The sequence below is a fragment of the Microcaecilia unicolor genome, chromosome 6 (assembly GCF_901765095.1).
Source record: "Microcaecilia unicolor chromosome 6, aMicUni1.1, whole genome shotgun sequence".
Lineage (NCBI taxonomy): Eukaryota > Metazoa > Chordata > Amphibia > Gymnophiona > Siphonopidae > Microcaecilia > Microcaecilia unicolor.
In genome coordinates this window covers 157,252,108-157,272,275 of record NC_044036.1, presented here as the reverse complement: position 1 = coordinate 157,272,275, position 20,168 = coordinate 157,252,108, and the positions used below count along the sequence as shown (strand labels likewise).

The 20,168-nt window shown below is 45.0% G+C and overlaps 1 protein-coding gene across 1 annotated transcript in view; it reads right to left on the bottom strand.

The window, feature by feature from the left end:
* The window catches only part of DNAH12 (dynein axonemal heavy chain 12), a 314,549-nt gene extending 295,529 nt beyond the window's left edge, over positions 1 to 19,020 (bottom strand). The window contains 10 exon segments of the mRNA XM_030206132.1: positions 6,147 to 6,325; positions 6,634 to 6,725; positions 6,826 to 6,982; positions 9,586 to 9,774; positions 13,240 to 13,435; positions 13,633 to 13,791; positions 13,900 to 13,972; positions 16,681 to 16,870; positions 18,170 to 18,196; positions 18,952 to 19,020. Of these exon segments, the coding sequence (XP_030061992.1) occupies positions 6,147 to 6,325; positions 6,634 to 6,725; positions 6,826 to 6,982; positions 9,586 to 9,774; positions 13,240 to 13,435; positions 13,633 to 13,791; positions 13,900 to 13,972; positions 16,681 to 16,870; positions 18,170 to 18,196; positions 18,952 to 19,008 (1,319 nt within the window). The 5' untranslated portion in view covers positions 19,009 to 19,020.
* Positions 19,021 to 20,168: the final 1,148 nt, after the last annotated feature.

The following is a 20,168-nucleotide window of genomic DNA, read 5'->3' as shown; positions in this document are numbered from 1 at the left end:
TGGGTGTACCTACGCCTTGCAAAGGAATAGGGCGCAGCCTGCCGGGCCCGGGAAAAACGTCCACCTGCTGAGGTGGATGCTGAAGGCGCCCGGTGGGAGAGCTTGTCGAGGGCGGTTTCCCGCTGATGCAGTTGGTCCACCAGCTGCTCAACCTTCTCACCAAAAATGTTATCCCCCCGGCAAGGGACATCGGCCAATCTCTGCTGGGTGCGGTTGTCCAGGTCAGAGGCACGCAGCCATGAGAGCCTGCGCATCACTATACCTTGGGCCGCAGCACGAGATGCCACGTCACAGGTGTCATAGATACCCCTGGACAGGAACTTTCTGCACGCCTTCAGCTGCCTGACCACCTCCTGATAAGGCCTGGACTGCTCCGGCGGGAGCTTATCGACCAGGTCTGCCAGCTGCTTCACATTGTTCCGCATGTGGATGCTCGTATAGAGCTGGTATGACTGGATGCGGGTCACGAGCATGGAGGATTGGTAGGCCTTCCTCCCAAACGAGTCCAGAGTGCGAGACTCCCGCCCTGGGGGCGCCGAGGCGGTATCCCTCGAACTCCGTGCCCTCTTGAGAGCAGAATCCACGACCGCCGAGTCATGGGGCAATTGTGGCCGCATTAACTCTGGGTCCGAGTGGATCCTGTACTGGGATTCCACTATCTTGGGGATGGTGGGATTAGATAATGGTCGCATCCAGTTCCGAAGCAGTGTCTCCTTGAGGACATTGTGCAGCGGCACTGTGGTGGACTCTCTAGGTGGTGATGGATAGTCGAGGACCTTGAGCATCTCAGCCCTCGGCTCATCCACAGAGACCACGGGAAAGGGAATGCAAATAGACATATCCCGCACAAAGGAGGCAAAAGAGAGACTCTCAGGAGGCGAGAGCTTCCTCTCAGGTGAAGGCGTGGGGTCCGAGGGAAGACCCGCAGACTCCTCTGAGGAGAAATATCTGGGGTCCTCCTCTTCTCCCCACGAGGCCTCTTCCTCGGTATCGGACATAAGCTCATGTAGCTGAGTCCTGAACCGGGCCCGGCTCGACGTCGAGGCGCCGAGGCCTCGATGTCGTCGAGCTGTGGACTCCCGCGCCGGCGGGGACGAAGCTCCCTCCATCGACGTCGACGGGGACTCCACCTGCGTGGCGGTCGAGACAGGCGCCGCAAGCGGCGGCGGCGTCGACGGCCTCGGCACCGGACTAGAGCTCGCCGGCGCCACAGTCATCGGCGCCGAGGGGCACAGCCTGGCGCATCAGCCCTTCCAGGATCCCCGGAAGGATGGCTCGGAGGCACTCGTCCAGGCCCGCTGTCGGGAAAGACGTGGGAGCCGGTAGAGGCATCGGTGCCGGAAGCTGCTCGGGTCCAGGAGACTGCACCGAAGTGCTGGGACCCTGACGTGGCGGTACCTCCACCACCGAGGGGGACCTCTCCTCTCGACGCGGACGCTTCGGCGTCGACTCCTCTCCGGTACCGAGAGCCGGATGCGTCGAGGGCGACCGGTGACGGTGCTTCTTTGCCTTCTTACGGTGCCCGTCACCGGTGCCGGGTGGTATGGAGGAGGAGGAGGTCGATCCCCCTCGGTCTCGAGGAACCGGGTCAGACAGGGTTCGGTCCCAAGGGCCACGGGCTGAAGGAGTGACCGGGGCCGACTGCCCACGCGGTCTCTCACCTCTACCCTCACCGGAGGACCGGCGGGCCGACGGGACCTGTTCTCCTGGGGTCGATGCCATCGGTGCCGATTTTTCGGGCATCGATACCAGTACCGAAGGACCGGGGGTCGATACCGATGCCGTCGACGTCGAGGGGCCGGCGCAAGTTCCAAAAAGGCGGTCCCGCAGAACTTGCCTCGCAACCTGAGTCCGTTTCCGGAGACCGAGACACAGAGAACACGACTTGATATTGTGCTCCGGCCCGAGGCACTGGAGGCACCAAGCGTGGGTGTCGGTATGCGAGATCGGCCGGCCGCACCGACCACACTTCTTAAATCCACTCGGGACCTTCGAGGACATCGACGGAAAAATCGCGTCGGCGAAGTTAAAGTCGTCGATGGTGGCGGAAATCACACCTCGAAAAAATAAATCGATCGCGCGGCCACAAGGCCGCAACGCGACGCCCTCGCTAGAAACGAGGGAAAAAGGAGCGCGTGCTCTTCTTTTTTTTTTTTTCGAAGAAAAGAAAAACTGGAGCACGCGGTAACCGAACAAACAAAAGTTAAACAAAATCGCGTAAACGCGACGGTCTTTCCGGGGCTGCGAAGGGAGAGCGGCGACGGCACGACTCTCCTCAGGCGCGGAAAAGAAAAGACTGGCGGGAACGGTCACGCACGAGCGGGAAGACGGCCGCGCATGCGCGGTGGGCGTGCCCCGCGTGCGGACCGCCCGCGAAGTTTCTTCCGGTTGGTGGGGGCTGCCGCGGACGTCACCCAGTCGTGAGAACAAGCAGCCTGCTTGTCCTCGGAGAACTTAAAGTACTTGCATATGCTGATGGTGTTCTGGTGCTGTTAGGTGACCCTCAGACCTCTTTAGAGAGTCTCCTCCGAGTCATCAGTACATATGGCAAGCTGTCAGGGTATAACGCTTAACAAAGCAAAGTCACTGGCTTTACCCTTAGACGCTGCAGTTAGAACTACATGGAGGGGTCCACTCCCTTTGCAATGGGAAGAACATGAGTTTTGCTATTTGGGAGTCACTATTCCAATTGATCTGGGGACTTTGTAAGATGGGAATGTGCAACCCCTTCTAGATACCACGAGATGTTTGCTACAGCTTTGGAGTTCATGTCCGCTCTTGCTCACGGGTCGGATAGGCCTCCTTAACATGGTAATAGTTCCTAAGTGGCTTTACAAATTTCAGATGTTGCCATTGTATCTACGGCGAAGGGAGGAAAAGATACTCAACAGATTAATACAGAATTTCCTTTGGAATCACAAAAAACCCAGACTCCCCATAAATGTGATTCAGAAGCCGAGACCACAAGGGGGGATGGGTTTGCTTAATATACGCCAATTAACGATAGCCTGTGCTATGAGACACATAAGGGATTGGCTGCTGAAGAGTCAAGACTTTTCTGCAACTCCAATAGAGCTGGCAATGTCCCCCACTGCACACTTGGGCTGGGTGCTTCATGCACCCGGAAGGAGATTAAATAGAGAGCTGGGCAGGAACCCTCTAGTTACCTCAGCGAAAGCAGCATGGCGACGGCTTTGCAGATGGCACCATTTTGACTGGAAGGTGACACCTTTTCTGCCATTGCTCCATAACCCAGATTTCCCGAAGGGTACCTCGTCTGTGGCTTTTAGCCGCTGGCGGAAACTTGGAATAAGGTACATTTATCAATTGGTGTCTGAGGAGGGTAAAATCCGGACATTTGCAGATTTGCACCAGGAGGTCAAACTAAGGGAGATAGATCGGTTTACATACTTACAAGTGCAGCATTATATAATAGCCTTGGGCTGGTCTAACTTAAGTGAAGATGTTCAAGACATGTTGAGTACAGACCTGACATTGGGGGCGCAAGATTCAGTGCCCCTCAAATATCATCACAGAGCTCTACAAGATTCCACAGAAGATATAGACTTTTGTAGTAGAGCTCAACGTTGGACTGCAGACCTGCTGTCAGATGTCACTTGAGAGATTTTGAACAAGTTAATAACATCAATTTGGAGAGTTTCCATTTTCACTCGATACTGGGAGATGCAATACAAGTTTGCTCTATGACTATATATCTCGCCAGCAAGAGCTTTCAAGGCTGGTTTTGGTGACTCGGATGCATGTCCTTGGTGTGGCCAGGCCTTGGCTACGCTTGGTCACATGTTTTGGTTTTGCCCGCACACTCTGCAGCTATGGGCCCAAATCCTGGCTGAAATCAAGAGATACTGGGGTCGTACAGTACAGAGACATCCCTTGCTATTGTTTGGTGAATATAAATGCATTAAGTCAACACTTCCAGGATTCCTGTCCTTCTTGCAGAAAGCAATATTGATGGGAAAGCGAGTCATCTTATTGCACTGGCGAGATAATAGAGCTCCTACTGTGTGAACCAGGAGAATACAGATGATTGAGCTCTTAAAGTTGGAGAGGTGTGGACTATGGGATTTGTCCTCCAGAGAGGGACTGAGTTTTCAGAGGACATGGGCGAACTTTTGGGATACACTGCAGCCTTTAGCAAGGAGTAGAATCTTAAATTGAATTTATCAGAGTTCATGTCATAGTTATGATCTTTATTTGGACCACTTATGCTGTGGGAGGGGAGGGCAAGGGAGGGGTTAGAAAGGGGGGGGGGGGGGTTCAGGACAGGGCAGCGATGAAGAAGGGGGGGAATTGGAGTAGGAGTGTGGGGGGGGCCCTGGGGGGATAATAAAAACGCGGAGTATTTCATGATTTATGAATATGTTGAAGGTATTTTGTACTTATATTGTTTATTTGCAGTACTATTTGTTCATTACCTTTTCTGCTAATAAAACAGAATTAAACATAAACATAAATGATTTAGAGATGGGAGTAACTAGCGAGGTAATTAAATTTGCTGATGACACAAAGTTATTCAAAGTCGTTAACTCACGACAGGATTGTGAAAAATTACAGAAGGACCTTACGAGACTGGGAAACTGGGCGGCTAAATGGCAGATGACGTTTAATGTGAGCAAGTGCAAGGTGATGCATGTGGGAAAAAAGAACCCGAATTATAGCTACGTCATGCAAGGTTCCACGTTAGGAGTTACGGACCAAGAAAGGGATCTGGGTGTCGTCGTCGATAATACACTGAAACCTTCTGCTCAGTGTGCTGCTGCGGCTAGGAAAGCGAATAGAATGTAGGGTATTATTAGGAAAGGTATGGAAAACAGGTGTGAGGATGTTATAATGCCGTTGTATCGCTCCATGGTGCAACCGCACCTTGAGTACTGTGTTCAATTCTGGTCACCGCATCTCAAGAAAGATATAGTAGAAATGGAAAAGGTGCAGTGAAGGGCGACTAAAATAATAGCGGGGATGGGACGACTTGCCAATGAAGAAAGACTAAGGAGGCTAGGAGGCATATTTTCAAAGCACTTTGGGAGGCTAAGTTCCATAGGTTTCTATGGAACTTTGGGAGGCTAAGTGCTTTGAAAATGAGCCCCTAGGGCTTTTCAGCTTGGAGAAGAGTCAGCTGAGGGGAGACATGATAGAGGTATATAAAATATTGAGTGGAGTGGAACAGGTGGATGTGATGCGTCTATTCACGCTTTCCAAAAATACTAGGACTAGGGGGCATGTGATGAAACTACAGCGTAGTAAATTTAAAACAAATTGGAGACAATTTTTCTTCATCCAACGCATAATTAAACGCTGGAATTCATTGCCAGAGAATGTGGTGAAGGCGGTTAGCTTAGCAGAGTTTACGGTTTCCTAAAAGGACAAGTCCATAAACCACTACTAAATGGACTTGGGAAAAATCCACAATTCCAGGAATAACATGTATAGAATGTTTGTATGTTTGGGAAGCTTGCCAGGTGCCCTTAGCCTGGATTGGCCGCTGTCGTGGACAGGACGCTGGGCTCGATGGACCTTTGGTCTTTTCCCAGTGTGGTATTACTTATGTACTTATGAACTTAAGTGTACCTGGGATCATTAATATGAAGTCCACCGCAGTGCCCCCTAGGGTGTCCCACTGATCTCCTGGGATGTGTGGGGGACCAGTCTACTAAAAATGCTGGCCCCTCCTACATCCCAATGGCTTGATTTTCTACGTTTTTCACTTGGACAGGTTTTTCTTTTTTGAAAATGGACCAAAAAGATTAACGTTTTGAGCACAAAACATCTAGAAAATTGCCATTTTCGAAAAAGACATTTTTCTGTTTTGAAAATGGTTTAAATTCCCCACTTGAATTTTGGACGTTTTGAGCAAAATATCCAAAGTTGGACTTAGACGTCATATCGAAAATGCCCCTCCACATAACTTTTCTAAGGAGCCCTATTACTAAAGCTTAGCAGGCACTAATGGACAATAGCATGCGCTCAGTGCTGCACAACCTATTTTATACCTATGGGCTACATAGCACTTAATGTACACTAACGTCCGTTAGCATGCACTAAGGTTATTAAAATGGTCCCAACATGTGGTTAAACTTTTCATCTTTACAAGCAGGATGTCAAAATGATGAAAAATATTTATTTACCTTTCATTTTCATGCCTGTGATCTGAAACGATTCTTTCCAGAAGTTTGTTTGCATAGCTTTTTGCTTTATCTGACAAGCCCTCCTTCAAGTCATCACAGTCCAAACGTATCATACTGAAGTAAGCTCGAGGTGGTAAGCTCATGATTTCTTTGGCAAGGGTGTAGAAATGTTCAATATGCTTCAAACAAAATTTTAAATTTCAACTATATTTATAAGCAATTTTAATGTTTTTTAGGGCTTATTACTAAGTGAAAAGTAGAATACAGATTTCAAAATGGAACATCCATACTTGTTTTTTTGGGCCCACTATGAATTTTGCCCATTTTTCCCTACAAAGTCTGGAGCAATTCTGAAAATTGCCCTCTTAATGGACATGAATGCTTACCTAAGCATTAGCTGTAGTATATAAGCTCCATAAAGAATCTACAGTTATTTTATTTATAAGCAATAATGGAAAGTACATATAATAAAAGGATTGCTACTTACCTCTATATATTCTTCAAAACTGTGCTCTTCTTCCAGAAAGCTCTGAACCTGTGCATCTGCTGCACCATCTACAAGCCAGGTAAATCTTTCAACTACAATATACATAATAACACATGCAATGCAAAATGTTAAATGTTTAGAAAGATGATGTTTAAAGAAAATGTTTAATATAAAATACTTTGCGTCACTTACCATATTCCTCAAAATGACTTTTTGGCCCTTCCAAATTGTCTTTGACTGCTTGTTTGAGTGTCTTAAATGCCCACTCTATCACATGATCAGGAAGTTTAGCTTCAATTGTTACAACTGTGTTACCTCCTGCTAACCATGAATGTATTGTTTGAATATTCTAAGAGAAACAAAAAAATATTAGCTTGCTATAAACTAATAAACTAACGATGTGATACCAAAGTTAATGTCTTTTTACCTCAAAATATCTTCTGGACTTTGGTTTTGGATTTTTCGGAGGGAGGAATATAGGGGTCCAGCAGTTTCCTCATCCTTGTTTAGACTTTCAGCTCATTTGGAGCCAGGGCTCAGATCAGGAACCATAAGCCGCCTTTATTTGCAACTACCTGGGGCCTTTTTTCACCATGTTGTATTTCCTCCCAAGTCAGTTATTCCAGTAATTGCAGCTACAGTTCCTGGTTGGAAACTATGCACAAAAGCTCTTTCTGGAATCCTTCAATCATGGGTATTGCCACTCTAAGAATTCTCTCCCTTCTACTTCTTCCCCTCCTCCCACCCCCCAATATGAACACCACCTCTGCACCATCCCCAGCCTAAGAAGTGAAAGACTTGACCTGGTAATCAAACCAATGCCCTCTGCATGACAGTGTGCAGCGCTGCCACTGAGTTGACCCCAGTATTTTCTGTTCTACTACTCAATGAACAGCAAATCAAATGAAAATGTTCTACAGTTCAATGTCCAAACAAATCAGGCACTCAAACACTGCATGATCCACACACACACATAAAAAAAAAATACAAAATCATTTAAAAGATTTCTGATAACACAAGAACAAAATTTAAATAGCTCCAATTTACATGTTAATGTTTATAACTTGAAAGGAGAGGTATCATACATCAAAGGTAAACTACTGTGGATATTTATCTTAAAAAAAAAACGGCACAAATTATAATCACCTACATCTCACTTCTAACAAAAAAAGCACTTAGCCTTTACAATTGCTACTGCAACATGAGAGGTAGACATATTCATAGAACAGCGTTTCAGCAATTGTGCCTGTGTCGAGGAAAACCTCTCACATTTCACCCTTCAATGTCAATTCACACCAAACATGTGACAGCTATCTTTTGTGAACTATGGTAACCAGTATATCTTTAATATTAGATTCAGGCAAAAGCTTAACTAATTAAGAGCCCGTTCACTAAGCTGCACTAAGCAGCTAATGCAAGTTTTACTGAGCTAATGTCTCCTGCATTAAAAAAAAAATCAGCCATCATGGTAAAAAAACAAAAACAAAAAACCCCCACTGTTAGCTGCCTAATGTGGGAGCAGGCAAGAGACGGGTATGTCATGGGTGGGCGGAGAAGTGGCCAGCTATGACAGTTAACATACGGATTGATATCATGCTCTAACAGTCATGACTGCGCAGCTGAACTTACTCCTAGGGATTGCCAGTGTCATTTTGAACATGGTACTGATATCCCTATAAACCCCACACAGGGCCAGTCTTAGGGTGAGGTGACCGCATAGGGCCTCGCGCTCAAGGGGGCCCGCGCAGCGTGCCTGAACTCCACCCCAACCACCCGAGTTCCAGTCCCCCTCCCTCTGAATTTTAAAAGTCATCTAAGTCACCTCGTCAGGGTTAACGGCGGCAGGCAGCAGCAGTGAAAAGCATGCGAGCTTGGTGCTTCAGGAGCCTTCCCTTCCCTCTCTCAGCTCTGGTCCCGCCCTCCCGCCCTTGCGGAAACAGGAAATGAGGACGGGAGGCGGGACCAGAGCTGAGAGAAAGGAAGGCTCCTGAAGCGCCGAGCTCGCACGCTTTTCACTGCTGCTGCCTGCCGCTGTAACCCGAGGTAAGATGATTTTTAAAATTCGGAGGGAGGGCAGGAGGCCCCTTGAGTTCGGAGGGAGGGGAGCTTTGGAGCTTGGAGGGAGGCTCTGAAGATCAGAGGGAGGGAGGGGGGATGGTCCTGGAGCTCGGAGGGAGCTCAGAGGGAGGGGTGGCGGCCCTGGAGCTCAGAGGGAGGGGGCCTCATCAAATTGGTCTGCACAGGGTCCTGCACTTGCTAAGACCGGCCCTGACCCCACAGATATCTCGTTAAGCTGGAGTGGGGGGGGGGGGGGAGAGGAACTACAAGAGGATGAGGGATCTTTTTGGAATGGGGGAGTATGGGGTGGGTTATGATGAGGGGAATATTGTGAAAAAGGGAGACTTTTACATTAGGTTGGCCGGCCCTTTTCAGATGCAACTTGAGATCCTTGCAGCTAGGAAAAATTACAACTTGCAGTGCTCACAAGCCGCATTATTCAATTTACATAGCACTAGGTGTTTTAAATGCACTTGCATGATTTGTAACTCACTACTGTGTATCCCTCAATAACTAATGTTAACATGCAGTGCAGTACTATAAGGCAGGAAAGGGAAATGGGACTTGATATACAGCCTTTCTGAGGTTTTTGCAACTACATTCAAAGTGGTTTACATATATTCAGGTACTTATTTTGTACCAGGGGCAATGGAGGGTTAAGTAACTTGCCCAGAGTCACAAGGAGCTGCAGTGGGAATTGAACTCAGTTCCCCAGGATCAAAGTCCACTGCACTAACCACTACTCCAAGCTATTCCTGTTTAAGGTACGGAGAGTGGCAAATAATGTGCGTTATGGCTGTAAAACATCTTAATAATTACCCCTATAAATCATAATTACCATGAGTTAGTTTTAATTAAACATTTAAAAACTAAACTAAAAATTAAAAACTGTACCTGTAAAGATGCTGCTACCCGATTTACTACAAAAAGAACAACATCTTCCACATCTTGGAAACTAGGGTAAAAATCCATTTTCTCATCATCAAAAGTCAATTCCATCTTAAACAGTGGCAGCTTTTCAGTATCTTCAGGGCTGAAGAGATTCACAAAAGCTTCCACGGTTTTTCTCAATAGATCCTTTAGCTAAATGTTAAAGCAAACAGGGGAGAACAGAATCATATACCTTTTACAGAAGGTCAGCAAGTCTGTTAATTAATAATCTGCATGCTCACGGGCTGCATCATAAAACAGTTTTTTCTGGCTCTAGTTATAACTTAAAAATGAACATTAGAACATAAGAGTTGTCATAGTGGTCAGACCAAGGGTCCATCTAACCCAGTGTCCTATTTCTAACAGTGGCCAGTCCATATCTCAAGTACCTGGCAGAGTCCCATAAAGTTTTCACAAAATATATAAGGGAACAACTGTCACTCCTCAAAGGGAAATACGGAACAGCTAAAGGAGTAAACAGACCCAAACACAAGTGGTGGATTACCAAAAAGCCCAAATAAGCTAAACTTTAATAAACCAGATGGGAGGCAAATCAAATAGGCTATGCGATCTCCTATAGCGCTAAGCTATTCTAGATCTGCAGCATATCATGTGTGTTAATCATTTGCCTCTCATAGTGGGGTGAATTTCTTATTTTTTTAATTAGTAATAAAATGTTTTATTTTTCAAAAACTTTTGTAAATGAATTGTGCAATAAAATTAAAGGTCAGCGACCTAATATTTAGTGATACCGCAATGGTTCAGCGCCAAGCCAAGCTCTGCTTGACCTTCAGAGCTGTGCCTCACTGTCACTAACACCCCCCAATCCACTCACTGATTCAGTCACACAACCCACCTCACCATTCATAACTTCTGCATTCACCAATAAAATTAACACCCACCCACTATTTTAACTTCCATCCACTCACTCATTTAGTTACTCTATTACTAACAGCCCCTCTTACTCACTGACTTATTCAACTCACCCTACTACTCCCCTACTTATCTAGTCACAACCCCCATCCACTCATGAACTACCCCGACTCTTAAGCACTCACTCGTCTGTCTGCCACCAATAAACCCAATCTACTGACCAACCTATCATTCATACATCAGCATCCACACTATTACTCAGTCCATACCCACCACTAGTACCCTTCCAGAAATGCATTCACTCATAACTTGCCATACACTTATTCACTCAGCCCTTCCATCCACTCCCTCACTAATTTACTCAGTCCTGCCACTCACTAATAACCCTCATCCATTTGATCACTTAGCTCCCACCGCTACTCATAACTTCCAAGTCATTCATTCATTTAGTCCCCTTGCCAATCTTAACTGCTCCATCTACTCACTCACAAAGTCCCAGTAAGTACTCCATCGGTGAAAAATGCCTTTGCACAATGCTTTTTACAACTTGTGAAGATTAAGGGACTTAGTGCATTAAGTGCCTGTTAGAGATAAGGCAAGTTGTTGACTTAAGATAACACACTTGCATTAATCTTAATACAAATATTTATAGAGGAAGAATATTTAAATAAGCTGTGTAGCATTCATATTTAAGCTAAGCAACTCATTAGCATTTATTTACAGGTAGCACAATTTAAACTAACAAATGCAATTTGCATCAACTCACTGGAATAACCACAACTGAAAAAAGCCTTCTTGAGGTGTAATACATTTTTTTTCTGTCATTAGGTTGATTTGGAAGCAATGAGGCCCTATCTAGGCCAATTCTTCTATCATGAGTCAATAATTAGAGCTCCTCCAGGCTAATAACCCCACCAACGCCCTAGATGTCTTCCAAACAAATGCTGAAAACAGGAGGAAGACCTCCTCCTTCTCACACCACAGGTGCTAATACCCAAAATGGCCCCCAACAGCTCAAGTGCTCCTTTACACCAACAGGTAGGAGAAGGATTTTCTTCACAAAGACTGGGCAGTTGAAGAGTGATCAGAGTCACCAGCAGTGGTAAACCAGACATAATACCGGAAGTGGTAAGGTTTATGTTTATTTGGTATTTGATATACCGCCTTTGGTAATAGAAGGTATGTGCAAGGGAAATGTTGACTAGAGAAGAGTATGGGTGGGACATAAGCGGGATTCCCATTTGAGTGCATAACTTATACACATGGCATAAGTGGGTGCGCCCAAATGTAGGTGCGTTGATGCCAACTTATGCTCATTCTATATAATAATTCTCACCACCAACGTTCTAATGTGTTACTGCCTGTGCCCGTGGCTCCTTCGGAGTTGCTGAGCTATGCTCTGTAGCCAGGCTGACGTCACTCACAACTGATCCCCCCCCCCCCAACACTGGCACGCGCAAATTTGGCATCAAACAACACAGCAACAAAAAAAAACAGCCTTGCGTCCATCAGCTGTCGCGCACCCTGTCAGAGTTGCACACACTAAAAAACGGAGAACCGGGGAGTGGATCGAGCATTTTACCAGCCTTTCCCCGCTAAGCTAGAAGAAAGGCTTCAGCGGACTGTCGGAGACTGCCCGCCTGCTCTCCCTCTGTCCACAACTCACCGATCGGCAGAAGCACAGCTGATCGATGACCAGCGACTCTCCTCTCTCCCCTGCCCCCCCTGCAGACACCCATGTCCAGCGACCCTCCTCTTCCCCTGCCCCCCCTCCAGCCACCCATGTCCAACGACCCTGCTCTCTCACCTGCCCCTCCTGCAGCCAGCCAAGTTGTGTAGCGAATTCTTCGGGGCAGGCAGGAAAGATCCCTGGTCCTGCCTGCCCGCTGCTGACGCAGGCCCTCCCCCGCTGCCGGATCGCTGTTCAAAATGGCCAACGAGACTTACAAGGGCGGACTCCAAAACTTCAACAGAAGTCTCGCGAGTCCGCCATTGGACGTCTCGGCGGCCATTTTGAACAGCGATCCGGTAGCAGGGGAAGGCCTGCGCCAGCAGCGGGCAGGCAGGACCGGGGATCTTTCCTGCCTGCCCCAAAGAATTCGCTACACAACTTGGCTGGCTGCAGGGGGGGCAGGTGAGAGAGCAGGGTCGTTGGACATGGGTGGCTGGAGGGGGGGCAGGGGGAGTGGTGGGTCACTGCAGGAGGGAGGAGCAGGGGAGAGGGAGGGGCGTCCTGAGACCAGAGAGGTGGGGGTGGAAGGGGGTCCTCAGACTATAAAGGGTGGGGTGGGGGCACACACTCACTCACTGTCTCTCACATACACTCTCTCTGACACACTCTATCTCTCTGTCACACACACAGTCTCACACACACAGACACGCTGCCTCTCACACACTCTCTCTCTCACACAAACACACACACTCTGTCTCTCTCATTCTCTCTCTGACATACACACTCTCTCTCAAACATACACTCCGAGGAAAACCTTGCTAGCGCCCGTTTCATTTCTGAGAGAAACGGGCCTTTTTTACTAGTATTCTATTACAGCATCTTGGAATCTGAAGTAAACAATGCACAGTAATGTGTGTTAATGTATGGTAGCATCTCTTAGTCAAACAGATTATTTTATTTTAGAAAACCAAATACAAAATAAAATATAAATAATAAAAATATGATATTTTAAAATGTTTTACTAAACATAGACTTTAAACCACTGACTTCTATTGGTACTTTTTTTTTTTTACCTGATTGGACATAAGTGTAGACACACAGCTATAGAAAGAATCAATTTTTCCAGGCCTAACGCCCTGTAAAGTATCTTTGTCGGTGAAAAGATTGATAACTTTTGGGTACCATGTGTTAATTAACTTCTCTTCCATCTTTGCACATTCCAAGGAAACATCATTCTTAAATGATTCACAATCAACTGGACCTTGTGCCCTGTTTAACTCAAAAAAAAAAAAAAAAAGAAAAAAAGAAAAATAAGGAATTGATTTAAAAACAAACAAACAACTATCTACAACAATGACACTTTGGTATGCGATATGGAACAGTTGAACTAATTTGACAATTATATTTATTTATAAAATGTATAGCCCGCATCATCTACAATTCTATAATGCTTAGAGCTGCTTTACCTGTAACCTGACAGGTCCACAATAAGTAAATCAAGAAAGGTCGTGTAACCAATATCCAATATCGATTTCAGTGTGGGATGAAGAATGTGCAAGTTTGAACCAACTTCATTTCTTGCATGCACAAAATTCTGATGCCAAGGATTAGAGAAATCTATACCTCTGAAAGTGTAATTAATGAGAAGAAGGTGAAATCACATATGTTAGCATTGTACAAATAAATGTGGAACGTAGCAGCACCTAATTTGCTGTATTAAACATTGAACTTACACAGGAGGCTCTGGTAAAGGTCCTGGCTCATCTTCCAGTCCTTTGACGTCTGGTTTTACAAGAACACTTCTCACTGACGAAAATAAGCAAACAAGTAAATATTAAAAATAATAAACATTTGTATATCATTCATTCTCATTAAGTGTTGTTTCGAGATGAAGGCTAACAATTGAAAAGGTGAGTTCCTAAACTTGTTAAGTATGAAAAGCTGTTTTCTGGATAAACGCAAGTTTTTGTTTTCAATAATTTTTTCCGACATAAGAAAATATTTTTTTACTGAGAGAACCTTAAAAAATGTTGTGGGATCCAATGGACCATATTAGATTCAACATATATGTCTTACGAGTAAAGATGTTCTGGGGTTCACTGGTCAAAATCACCCCATCACACAATTGAAAGAAAATTCAGCACTCTAGTGACGTACCTAGTGTATTTGACACCAGGAGTGGATCATTATTTAACACTGCCCTCATGCTACCTCTCCCTTCTTTCACACCCCCCCCCCCCCCCCCGGCAGATTCATTTCTCAAACATTCCCCCCTTGCCCTCGGTCTACCTTTAAACATGGCTTTCTCCCCTGTAGAGGTGGCCAGCAACATTAGCAGACTCATATAACTCTGTCTGCACTGTTCCTGAAGCTTTCCCTTTGCTGTATTCAGTCCCTGAAGAAACAAGAAGTGACATCAGAGAGAAGCTGAATGTGGCAAAGAGAAGGCTCCAGGAATGATGAAGGCAGTATTATGTGAATCGCTAACACTGCTAGACACTTCTACAAGGAAGAAAGCCATATTTAAAGGTAGATTGAGGGAGGGGGAGGTTTGAGAGAGCGGACAGCTGCCAGACTGGGGAGGGGGAGGTTGGTTGCACCCCCTTATTCAGTGGAAGTCTCGCAAGGCCACCACTGGAAGTCTCGGCAGTCATTTTTAAAAAGCAATGCGGCAGCAAGAAGGTCAGCAGCAGCAGCAGGCAGGAAAGACTGGGGATCTTTACTGCCCCGAAGAATCCACTAGACCACCAGAGTGGCTTCAGGTATGTGCCGGGAGGGCACCCTGCAGCTCGAGGGAGGAGAGGCAAACATTGCGGCCCGTGCATAAAGGAGACACCAATAGCAGGGAGCGGGAGGGAGCGCCGCAGGGCACCTAGAAGCCCGAGGCCCAGTGTGACTGCCCCTGTCGCCCCTGCCTAAGACCAGCCCTGTCTGCACTCAAGCCACATGCAAAGCTCAACTGATAACCAGTTGACCAACTGGACCAGGAGCAAATTTCTTAGTACCAGAGGCTGAAAAGTGTGAACATCCACCTGCTGGAGATAGGAAATACTGAGGAGCTAGAATGGATGCTGAGAGAGATGTCTCAGCTCAGTTGTCTTGTCAGTTCTCTATCTCCACCTGCTGGTTGATGAACACAACTATCCCACAGGTTCTGGAATAGTGGAAAGCTACGTAATTGAAAAATACATTACTACAGTTATAATTACAAAGTAAAACAACATAGATACCATAACTACACAAATGATTAATAACAAGTGGTGCATGCCCTTATTGGGCAGGCTGAGCATTTTATTATAACCTTTGGACGATGTAGATTTAGTTTTACTTGCCTATATCTTTGACATGTTTGATGTAATCTTTTATATGACATACTACTACTATTTAACATTTCTAAAGCGCTACCAGGGTTACGCAGCGCTGTACAATTCAAACATAGAAGGACAGTCCCTGCTCAAGGAGCTTACAATCTAAAAGACAGGTGTACAGTCTAGAGACAAGTGTCCAGTCAAGGACAAGTGTAGAGTCCGACTAATAGGGCATACTATATTTCACGGAAGGTTAGGTGCCGAAAGCAGCATTGAAGAGGTGAGCTTTAAGCAGAGATTTGAAGATGGGTAGGGAGGGGGCTTGGCGTAGGGGTTGAGGAAGATTGTTCCAGGCATAGGGTGAGGCAAGGCAGAATGAACGGAGCCTGGAGTTGGCAGTGGTGGAGAAGGGAACTGAAAGGAGGGATTTGTCCTGGGAGCGGAGGTTACGGGCGGGAACATAGGGGGAGATGAGGGTAGAGAGGTAGTGAGGAGCAGTAGACCGGGTGCATTTGTAGGTAAGGAGGAGAATCTTGAATTGAATGTGGTATCTGATCGGAAGCCAGTGAAGTGACTTGAGGAGAGGGGTGATGTGAGTATATCGGTTCTGGCGGAATATAAGACGTGCGGCAGCGTTCTGGACGGATTGAAGGGGGGATAGATGGCTAAGTGGGAGGCCGGTGAGGAGCAAGTTGCAGTAGTCAAGGCGAGAGGTAATGAGAGCTTGGACGAGAGTTCGTGTGGTGTGCTCAGATAGGAAAGGGCGAATTTTGCTGATGTTGAAGAGGAAGAAGCGACAGGTCTTGGCAGTCTGTTGGATATGGGCAGAGAAGGAGAGGGAGGAGTCGAAGATGACTCCGAGGTTGCAGGCAGATGGGACAGGGAGGATGAGGGTGTTATCAACTGAGATAGAGAGTGGAGGAAGAGGAGAGGTGGGTTTGGGTGGAAAGACGAGGAGCTCGGTTTTGGCCATGTTTAGCTTCAGGTGGCGGTTGGACATCCAGGCAGCAATGTCAGATAAGCAGGCCGATACCTTGGCCTGGGTCTCCGTGGTGATGTCTGGTGTGGAGAGATATAGCTGGGTGTCATCAGCATAAAGATGATACTGAAAACCATGAGATGAAATCAGTGAGCCTAGGGACAATTTTATTGAAAAACTCAGAAAAGTGTTTCTAAGTCAGATATGGTGCAGAACTATATACTTACCCATATAACGTTTCATACTCATTTCATAGTCACTGGTCACCTCTTGCAAAAGCTTTTGAACAAGTGCCTCTTTGTCTTTGCCTTCCTTCAGTGACTGGGGTATCAGCAGCAGCATAGATTTTAACCACTGCTTCTGAATGTGCACCACAGGACTGCTTTCTACACGTGACTTCAGAAACACATAGTTTGTCTAAAAGAATAAATCTGCTATTAGGTTAAATAAAAGCTAGCAATATCTAAGAGTAATACATTTAAAATGCCACCTCTCCATGGTACAACCAAAGCACTGCCCCTAGTGGGCTCACAATCTAATTTTTTTTTGTACCTGGGGTAATGGAGGGTTAAATGACTTGCCCAGGGTCAGAAGGAGCTGAAGTGGGAATCAACCCATTTTCCCTGGTTCTCAGCCCACGCCACTAACCATTAGGCTACTCATCCCCTACTAGACTTACTTTTTTAAGTGAAAAGAAGTAGAGATTGAAAATTAAAAAAAGACTGCAGGTATTTAGCATTCATTACACTTTTCTTTGGCCTGAGGTATCTGCCTGCTTCTTTGGGCCTCCAGCTCACTCAGAGATTCTGATGCAATAAGCCTCGGTTCACAACCTCTTAGGAATTTTCCTCTATTTTTTATATCCAGCATGCCTAACTGGGTCACTGCAGTAGTGGCTCTTGGCTGGGGGCCAATATCAGGTTTCCTTCTGCAATGCTGCAATAATGAACCATGAATAATGAACCATGAATTCAGCCACTAGGTGATGCCTTTGAGAGCTGGGTGACAGGGGCTCTGAATGCTTGTTAACTGGACTCTGATTGGCCCAGGTGCTCTTTTCATTTGGATTGAACAGGGTTTTTTTCCCAGGAAATAAAGAGAGACAGATTTCTTTGCTGAGGCTCGGTGAATTATATGTCCTGATCTTCCCAGGTACTTCAATTTTTAAGACAACAAACAAATTAGTTTAATGCCTCTTTGTCTGGACGGATAAAGAATCCTGGTGGTTTGTGTGTTGGGCCTATGAATGCTTTCTGGGAACTGTGGGACCACTGGGAGTGTGGCTGCAGTAACCTACAAATCACTGGGGAAATTTTGAGAGCGGGAGACTCGCCCAGAGGCGGTTGGGACCTAGTCGGTGGGAGGAGGGTGCTAGTGTAGAGCATAGGCAACAGGTGCACGTAGACCTGAGTTGTGCTGGGGATAAACCTTCTAAGTGGCCGCGGGGTAACCCCAGGCGAGTGGCTAGGCGTTTCTTGACAGTGCCCTTTAACATGCTTTCAGGGGCAAATAACACACATTAGAGTCACTATATAACTGGAATACTTTTATATGATGTCAAGGAAAACTAATAAAGCCCTGAAAAAAAGCATTTTTATGATATGTATTGTTGCCCAAGATTATATTTGTGGTATCTTGTATTCTTATGGATGCATTATTTTTTTTGCAAATGCATCAAACCTGAAGTAAAGGACTAATAAGACAATTATAACTTACTCTTTGCTTTTTCTGTTCACTGTTCATCTACAAATAAAGCAAATACAAGTTCCAATTATCCATGCTGAAGAATAAAACATTCATATTTATTAACACTTTTAGGCCGCTTTACTTGGCCTACAGATATTTCAAGGTGGTTTATAATTCAACATAAACTTTTATTAAAAACAAACACTGACTAGACAATCATAAAACTACCCCACAGATTCTATACAGTGTGACCGAAATTGTGCGCGCAAATCCGGCCATATTCTGGATTTGCACATGCAATCTAATTACTTAAACAAGCCAATCCACTTAACAAGCAATTACTAACACTAATTGGAATTAATTAGAATTTACATACCTAACTTGCTAGGCATATTCTGTAAAGAGGTGTGCGTAAATTCTAATGCGCACTGCCAAAAAGGGGGTGAGTGGACTATGGGTGTTCTGAAAATCTATGCACACGGTTATAGAATACACTTACTCCGCACCTAACTCAGGCGCTGGTATTTACACCACCAAGTTTTACTTGGCATAAATGGACGACGCCTACAGTTAAGCACAGGTATGGCTGCTAGACATATTCTATAAACCAGCCAGGCATATCTAGGCGTGGTTTACAGAACACACCTAGGCGGAAATATTTTCTGTGCCGATTTTTCAGGCGCCATATAATCTAGTCCTATATGTTTTAAACATAATTGATAAAATTAAATTTTTGCAACGGAATTTTCAGACTAGCATCTGGAAAACCAAAGAAGACTAAATATAAAATTTGTTAGTATTTTAAAACTCACGGTAGCTGGTAATTCTATTTCTGGGGGTGAGGGTGGCCTCTTCCTCTTTGCTTCCATTGTTTCTTCATAAGTTTTTATGGCCTCATTAATTCTAAAATACAACCTTTGATAATATGAAACTGAACAAGCTAAAAGAAACTTTCATTTAACAATAACATGCTGCAGTGTTACCACTTTTATTTATTTATTTAAAACACTTCTATTGTGTCTATAGATCTATGCAGATCACAAAATACAGACATAATCCGTTACTCAAAACAGAGAAATAAAGACAAAACAATTGTCATAAGCCAAACAAATTAAGAGAAGACCATACTCTTGGATGTAAAATGTACTGTATATGGTTCTATTTCATAGGGAGTTATGATTAATTTATGAATGGTGATGTCATAAGTCATTAATAATGAGTGAAATAAAACACATATGCAATGACATGAAGCAATGTTCTCTCCTCTATAAGATATGTGGAGGAGACGTGTTCTCTTTGAGGAGACAGGAAGAATACATGCCTTTTTATTACACAGATGCCTTTTGAAATATATACAAACATAATATATATAATTCCAAACATAGATATATTTCCCAAAGGAGAAATAAACAAAGGATGGGGAAAACATCTTAAGAAAAATTAATATATAATATACATGTTTATGACAATATGGGGTAAATTCTACATAGGGCACCAAAAATATGGGTGCTAAGCACCAATTATGTAATGGCAACTGCATGCAAAATTACCGTTACAGAATAGGGCGTAAGTCAGCATGTGTATGCCTAACTTTAGGCGCGTTGCCAAAAATATTACCACTCACTGTATCAACTGTACAAAAGTAGAGTCATACACTTCATCCACTAACAGCTATAGAATAGCACCCATCATATTTTAAAGATATACTTGATAGTAGATGGATCCTCAGACAGCCCATGAGCATCATAAACTTTCATGCTCCACTGGGACCATTTCCTCATCAGTCCAGTAACTTTTTATAACATTTTTTCTGCAATGTTTCTACAATTTTTCTCAGTGCTTTTAAATAATGTAGCAGTTTGAAAGCTCATCATATTTTTCACTTATCTTACATTAATCTGATGAAATAGGCCACCTCTCCCGACATGAATCCATGTTTCGTTATCCTGCATCAGGGTCGAGGCACCATAATATCATGCAGCATTCTCCCAGATGTTGCATGATATAGTGCGTCGATCTTGATGGAGGA